The sequence below is a fragment of the Mya arenaria genome, chromosome 4 (genome assembly GCF_026914265.1).
Source record: "Mya arenaria isolate MELC-2E11 chromosome 4, ASM2691426v1".
In the NCBI taxonomy this organism is placed as follows: Eukaryota; Metazoa; Mollusca; class Bivalvia; order Myida; family Myidae; genus Mya; species Mya arenaria.
Genome location: NC_069125.1, coordinates 34,032,518 through 34,040,848, shown reverse-complemented (window position 1 = coordinate 34,040,848; position 8,331 = coordinate 34,032,518). Strand labels below are relative to the sequence as shown.

The 8,331-nt window shown below is 34.3% G+C and overlaps 1 protein-coding gene across 1 annotated transcript; it reads left to right on the top strand.

The window, feature by feature from the left end:
- The first annotated feature begins 1,275 nt into the window (after positions 1–1,275).
- On the top strand, positions 1,276–7,759 carry LOC128229910 (uncharacterized). Its single transcript, XM_052941814.1, has 4 exons — positions 1,276–1,315; positions 1,486–1,740; positions 2,346–3,269; positions 3,695–7,759. Exons 3-4 carry the CDS (start codon positions 2,354–2,356, stop codon positions 4,531–4,533), a joined length of 1,755 nt encoding a protein of 584 aa, XP_052797774.1. The 5' UTR covers positions 1,276–1,315; positions 1,486–1,740; positions 2,346–2,353; the 3' UTR covers positions 4,534–7,759.
- Positions 7,760–8,331: the final 572 nt, after the last annotated feature.

The following is an 8,331-nucleotide window of genomic DNA, read 5'->3' as shown; positions in this document are numbered from 1 at the left end:
CGGTAGATAATCATATTTATGTGAGAGGATGATGAAACCATGTCTATATATATCATGTATATCGAGCCGTAGACATGGTTCTATCAACCTCCCATATTGCAATGCTGGCTGTCAGACTTTTCTTCTTTTCGTTTTCATCTTAAAAATATTTCAACCCTTAGTATAATACTAAAGAAATAACCCACAGCAATTTTTGACAGTCAAGAGGATTATTTTTATGAAACCTTGGCCTTTTTATCAAGCCATTGACATGTATAGAAACATATTTCTCGAAACATCTTAAATCCCTTGTAACAGGATCAAGCTCAGTACACTATTTTGGTTTGGTACTAATTGTGTAATATTCTCTTTTTAAGGAGTTTTGAGTTTGTTTAAAGGAAAACTATTTCAGATAAACTAGTTAAACTACTTAATTGTTGTTTCATACAATCATATTTATGTAAGTAATACTGCTAAATGGAATAAAATACTTAAGAAATTTCGAAAAATTGACCTTATCGACCCCCCTTATCGCAATGCTGGCTGTCGGACTTTCGTCGATCCCCACAATTTTTCAACCCCTTATCAAAATGAAGACTTTCAATCCCTCAGTCTTTTCACCCCCTGGTGATGATACTTCAGATATTTTAATTGCCACATTGAATACATTTCAAACCCTTTATTAGAGATCTTAAATTAAAAACATTTTGATTATTTGGCATAATGTTCCTAAAAGATTAAAGATAATTATTAATAAAGAACAGGTAATGAGTATTTCTAGAACTTGTTATTTTTGCTTTTAAACATCGATGTTCCAATTTTACGCGGTCAAAACAGTATGTTTAAATTGAAATACCATATGTCTATTTCAGTATAAAATGATTATATTTGTTGGTGATGTGATCAATAATAATATATTTCTTGTTACTCTGCTACCAACTTATTACCAAAATGTTGAAAAATAAATAAAATAAAGGATTGTTCTTGTCTCTCAGGTGATGTCGTTTTTATCGACAATTCTGAAATGGAGGTAGGGTAATTCAAATTTAATTAAAATTGTTACTTGACGGTAATTTTTGTTTAAATTTTGTTTTTGAATCCAGGAAATGATATACATTAAGAAATTATCAAGCTGATCACAGTTCGAAATGTTGCCCATAAGGGGTGTGCTACCTTAATTATTATAAAAGTTAGTCTAGCGAGCGCTGCTACGATTTTTGTACAACCTTGCTACGGTTTTTGAACAACGCAAGGTCAGTTTCACAACTTGTTACGCCTGCATAGTCGACATGTGTTGTTTAATTTGTTAATTACATTTTTATGGATCAAGGACAAAGTTGTTGCATTGATCTAATAATTACTTGCTTGATGATGGCAAATGAGGCATTTGATTACTGAATATATGAAATAATGTATTACATTAAATTTGTATAACTGTAATAAACAAAATTGTTTTTTTCGCATTGTGTTAATGCTGTGAATAGAATTTATATTATTTTATTGCAGAAACAGACGGCCAGCAGCACCTATTGTGCTTGGTTGACAAAAGTTAGATGTTTAAGCTTTCGGGTGTAAAGAAAAAAATCTTCTAGACATCCACTTGAATACACGGACATAATTGTATATATTGGTTGAATACTGAAAGAACAAACAAGGAAGTTTAAAAGTGATGTTATTACAAATCAAGGATTCAAAACACCGCACTCTCAAGGTTATCTTCATATAACAATGCGCACAGCGAAAACATATCATTTGAAATAGGTAAGTGCAATTTGATTTTTTCCATACTTGTATGATATGTATGCCTCCCCCATAGATGAGGCGATATATTGTTACTGCTCGAGTTGTCTGTCTGTCCGTCCATCCATCACAAATCTTATTCGCTCCATTTCTTTTAAACCGCTTGAAGGGTTATGAAATAATGTTCACCATATTGAGATGAAGTACAGAGCGCATGTTACAACCAACTCAGTTCAAGGTCACAATAAGTGGTCAAAGGTCATATGCCTACAATTGGAGTCCGCTCCATATCTCGTAAGCCGTTTGAATGATTTTAGGTCATACTCAGAGGTCAAAGGTTATATGACTTTAATATGACAATATTTTGCACCAAATCGCCTGAACCGTTGGCAGAGGAGGAGACATATGCTTTTTATGGCATAAACAACCTACAAAGTCTATTAAATTGCTATTTTTTATACCTTTTTATCATTCAATTATTGTACATGTATGTATTTAGACCTTTTTAAGACCTCTAAGCATTACATTGCATGACTTACTTTTAATATTTTATCATATTTTGGCCAAACTTTTCATGTTCTCATTTCAAGTGATAACGTTATTTGAATTAATATGCTTGATTTCAGCTTTAATTATGGCACTCCAGGGTATTGACCATACATATAATGTTGAGAATTCGTCGGCTGATGCCACCATCTACTGTAGTCCCTGTGAAAAAGGGGGTGGTAGCGTTCCCGCGAATGGCTTCTGTAACAACTGTAAAGAACACCTCTGCTTAAGCTGTCTCAAAGTCCATCAACAAGACCATGTTGTAGTCAGTGATAATGGCATGCCCTCTTTTTATTCTTCTATCAGGACAGATGGTAAGAAAAGATTAACTGGATTAACCGAACACTGTCCGAATCATTCTAATGAAGTTATCAAATTTTTCTGCTCCAAACACGATTCCCTTAGTTGCAGATATTGTATTGCTGATGACCATAACTCATGCAAAACTGACTACATACCAAACATCGCTAAAGACTTTGTGCAGGGCAAGGGCTTTGAAAGGCTACATACCAACATTGCAAAAGTGGACCGCGACTTAAAAAAATGTGGTAAACTGATTGAAACATGTCTGAAAACTGTAGATGAAGAGGTAACCGAAGAACTCGACCAAATAAGAGCGCTCAGAGAGGAATTGGTTGCATTCCTCGACATGAGAGAAAAAGAGCTGCTAGCCAAGGTGAATGATATCAAGAAAAGCAATGATGAAAATATTCGATCTTTTAAAAAGAAATGCCAGGTTGCAAAAGATAAAATGAACGCAATCAAATCCAGTCTAGAATCACATGAAAATAACATTAATCAGTTATTTATTGTGGCTAAACAGTCCAAACGTCAGCTGGAGAAAATCGAAACAACCTTGGATGACATAAACTCAAATATGTCAATGCTGACTTCCAATTTCGTTGGGGACTATGCAACAACTGATCTGATGAAGTCCCTAACAGCCTTAGGGACTATTAAGGAAACCAAGAGAATGCCACTACAAAAGCAAACAATGAAAGGTTTGTATGTTAATTGCCATAAAAGCATGTTTTACTGAAGTTTACAAGGATATTTGATCAAATTATACTTTGAAATAGTTTGTTATTTTGTTCATTATATTAAGGTAAAGAACCTAATAAGCTTATTTTTTGTAGGTATACGCATTTGAAATGATGCATCACAATAGTTTCTAATATTATACTAGTATTTTACAAGTACATTATATCTTCAGTTGTGACATCTTAATTCAATGCTTCGTATAATTGTGTAAGTCAATTACTAGTACCTCAAAAGCCATTGCTAAGCATAAATATAAGAATAAAACATGCACGTAAATATTAGTCGAGAACGGAACAGATTCTCTGTATAAGAACGCTCTTGTTACCCATCATTTCAAGTAAATTTTAATGTGCGATACGCAATTGTATGTTACTGTATTCCACAGGTTTCCCATTCAGAAAGGCCTCATCAGCTGAAATCGTTGCATGGTCCTCCCAAGATAGCGCATTCTACCCCTGCTGGGTGAGTGGACTGAAGATTCTGTCAGAAGACAATATACTTATCGCTGATTATGGGTTCGGGAGTTGTTCTGTAAAAATATTGGACACGAAGAGAAATAGAACTGTTTCTCAATTGCAAATGGATTCCTATCCATGGCAGTTATGCCTTGTGACCCCAACTAAAGCAGCAGTCACATTGCCTAGAAAAGCAACAATTCAATTTGTAGAAATCAATGGCGATGCACTTGCCATCCAGGGAGAAATCAAGCTAGATGGAGATTGCAGAGGCGTGGATTATCACGATAAGAAGCTTTATGTTTGCTTCAAAAATGCTAAGAAAATCGAAGCCATGAGCCTCGTAGGAAGCATGATCCATAAAATTGACAACAAATCAGTTGGAAACGAGTTATTTATGGGTCCATTGAATGTAAGAATCGTGAAAGAGAAGTCACCATGTGTCTTTGTTGTTGACAGAGAAAGCCACACAGTAATTAAGCTTAGTCTTGCGTTGGGTGTTCTGGCTAAATATCAAGACCCCATTTTGAAATGTCCACATGGTCTAGACTTGATAGGGAATGGTGACATTGCTGTTTGCGGGAGAGATACCAACAATATTGTTCTCATCGACACTGCAGCAGGTACGATGAAAACACTGCTTGGTGCAAATGATGGATTAGAAAAACCGATCAGCGTGTGTTTCTTACGTAGTCAGCAGAAAATGTTCGTTGGAAGCAAGAAGGGTAACTATGTCAAGATATTTACATTCGAACGAATAATTGAATAGGCTTTAGAGGAAAGCTTCGTCAGTAGGGTAAAGAGAATATATCAGCAGAAAGAATTCAACTGATATTCATATATTTTATGGTCCATATAAAGTTATAAACAAATTAACTAGCCAGAACAGAGATTACTTCCTCTCGTGTATTAAATTTTCGGGCTAAACATCAAGACCCTATTGTGATGTTTCCGCATGGCCAAACAGGATGTGTTAGGGAACAGCCAACTAGCTGTGTGTGGGTCGTGCGTGCGTGCGTGCGTGCGTGTGTGTATGTGAGTTAACTAACACTGCTGGATTCAAAGGTTGGATTGCACAAACCAGTAGATTGGATAACCCATTTAGTGTTTGCTTCTCCCGGAGTCAGCAGAACTTGTTCGTTGGAGGCAATGGGCATGATCATATTAAGACATTAACATTCAAAGCTATGTAGCTTTTCCCAGAGACGACACTTCACAGAGTGTTGCATTGTTAGCACGATGACAACATAGTCAAAATAATTGAAGGTTGACGGATTTTTTACTATTTTTGATATGGCAAATCCTTCACGTACAATTTGTTTTGTACCAAAAGTGGGTAGTTATTCCGACCGGAATTCCGGGTTAAAGCATAATATTGCTTCAATAAACTATCATAAAATCAAGAAATATTACCAGATAATGTTATTTTATATTAGTTCCTTACACAAAAAATGAATCGAAACACCTCGGAGATGGGCGGCCGAGTTGTTACCATTGTATTTACGAGGTCTATCTCGAAGTTTGTCGGAGATGGTCGAGTTGTTAGCATTGTATATACGAGGTCTATCTCGAAGTTTGTCGGAGATGGCCGAGTTGTTACCATTGTATTTAGGAGGTCTATCTCGAAGTTTGTCGGAAATGGTCGAGTTGTTACGAAAATAAAAAGCAAAATAACAATGTTCGTTTTTGTGATACACTTTACAAAATGGTCTCCACTTTTGTGTGAAACAATGTCGTTACTTTTTTTCTAGATAAATGGAAATCATCACACCATACCTTGTTGAAGATTTGTTGTTGTGTTTTGTATAAAATGTGCACAAAAGGGATGCTATTCAATATGCTACTTATGACATTATGGTCATACATCATTAGTTTCAGTCACTGTTTAGGTCCGTTATTTACATGACACAATCCAATTAGCTAGTATATCGTTTTTAGATCCAGTTGAGACCAATTTTGAATACCATCCAAGACTTTAATTTGGAATGTATTAAGTATGTCTGTATGAATTTATCAATAACCATTAGTCAGTTTATTTTCTCACATGTACAGGTAATTATTAACATTTAAAAGTAGACATGTGATACGTTATGGATGTTGTGTTGATATTGCTGATTAATATTTCGGGTTGTGCTGTTGATAATGTTCATTGATATGTCGAACCTGCATGGTGAGATTGATAATGCTGATTAATATTTCGGGTTGTGCTATTGATAATGTTCATTGATATGTCGAACCTGCATGGTGAGGTTGATAATGCTGATTAATATTTCTGGGGTTGGTGCTGCTAATAGTTATCTATAGTTCTTGTGGTGGTGTTGATAATGCTAATTTATATCTCTGGTCGTGGTGTCGATAATAGTTATTCATTTTTTTGGTGGTGGTGTTGCTAATAGTAGTTATATATCTGGTTGTGGTGTTGATAATGCTGATTAATATTTCTGGTGGTGGTATTGATAGTGCGGATAAATGTTTCTGGTGGTGGTGTTGATAAGGCGGAATAATATTTCTGATGGTGGTATTGATAATGCTGATTAATATTTCTGGTGGTGGTATTGTAGTGCGGATTAATGTTTCTGGTGGTGGTGTTGAAAATGTTAATATTAATATGTCCGGTGTTGCGTTTGCTTATGGTAATTAATTGGCAAATGTTCGACAACAAACTTAACATAAGCAATACACGTCTGGAATTCGGACCCTTCTGCCAGTCCATAGACAATCGCTTGACCTAAAAAACAGACGCTTTAAAATTTGTTTTTCATAATTCATTGTGATTGTGTAAACATTTATAGCTTGTTCTTCTGTATGTATTTTTATTCTATACTAAAGTAAATCCTAAACAATGTATACTATATATACTTTGTTGATACTCCGTTTTAAGTTATTGTATGACATGAACATCTTAGATTTGAATTAAACATTTTAATCAGTTTTTTAGTCATTAACATGTCATTATTATGCCCTTACCATTTGGGGCTATATACGAATCACCTTGTCCCGTACGTCCGTCGGTCCTTCTTTCTGTCCGTCCTGGGACATCGGGACAAGTCTACTTTTCTCCATATTAAAACTAAATATGTTTTTTAGGTATTGGCTATTTTTTCATGTTTCTTGCTTGTATTTTTTTGTTTTTATGTTTTATGTCTTTGGCGTTTATGTTTATGTTTAAACTTTTTGCTACTGAGCTTGTTTCTGTAGTTTTTCGCATACATATTTATAAAAACTTTGTACACATATTAACCGTGTTAAGCTGAAGTGCTGTGCATAAGAAACATTATTTCATGTATGGTATTTTTTGCACGTTTATTTTTCTTCACTCCATAACTTCATAACATTCTCGGTATTGACTTTTAACTTCGTACACATATTGATTATGTTCAGGAGGAGTACTGTGCAATTTGTTTTATTATAACAGTCAACTCGGTTAAAAACTGTGCTATGCTGTGAAAAGCAAAAAAGGAAGATTCATGCATTATTCCACAGATGTTAGTAGTTTCTTATTCTAGTAGCCATTATCTTCATAGGGCATTCTTGAAGACGAAAGAAACATTTTGGTAAATTGGTTTCTTTCCAAACAAATCAAAACATATTTCAAGTTATTTCAGTTGGCTCAAAGTCTGTTAAAGAAATAATACAATTCAATATACTTAAAGATGCACTATTACTCCCAAATAAGATTTACCATATTTAATACAATTGTTTTAATTTACCAAAAAGGATTAATAAATGTTTAAAAAAAATGGTTCTTATGAAGGATACTGTGTTTAATTTGAAAGAAAGGTGCAGAAAACACAGTATTTCTACCTTATGAGACGATAGTAGATCAAATTAAATCTCTTAGCATTCACCAATCATTTAATATTTTGCCTTTTCAGCTATTAAATTCACGTTATCTTGTTATCAGTAATTAATTTTTTTTTTCATAAATGTAATATTTAGTAAGCAGTTAAAGGTGTAACATATACTCGACTTTAAATAAAGATTCTTATATCGTATATCTTGTAAATTGTATGTTTTATGAACAAACGTCATTCCATGTGATACTTCTTATTACAAGGAGGTTGTGTAGTGGGGATATTAAACACATCCGGTGATAGCTCTAGATAACATCGAGAAGTTATGTAATAAGGCATGTGGAAATTTATATTTAGTTCCGAAAATCGCAAAAAGAAAAAAGGTGTATATGTTGTAAAATTCAATCAATGTGTTTAGATGAAGAAATTCACCAACATTGAACTTGTTAACATTGTTACTGTGCTAATACCGGTGACTTGAAGGGATCAGGCGTCAATTACTATATATGTATACCCTCACTTTTCTCTACCTTGATGGGCATTCAATCAGTCTATAATATTAATACAGACTATTCATGGACACATTCTTAGTCAAACTAGTACCAAAAATCCCAAAGCTCTGGTCCACCAGGCCGGTCTGGTAAAATTAAAATGCGATTGGTCAACTTTTCAATTGACAAAGAACATAAAAATGCAAAGAAGAATTTTTTTTGGTCTGGTAACTCTTGACTGGTCTTACCCAAATGTTTCCAGTAAGGATATTTTAGAAGCCC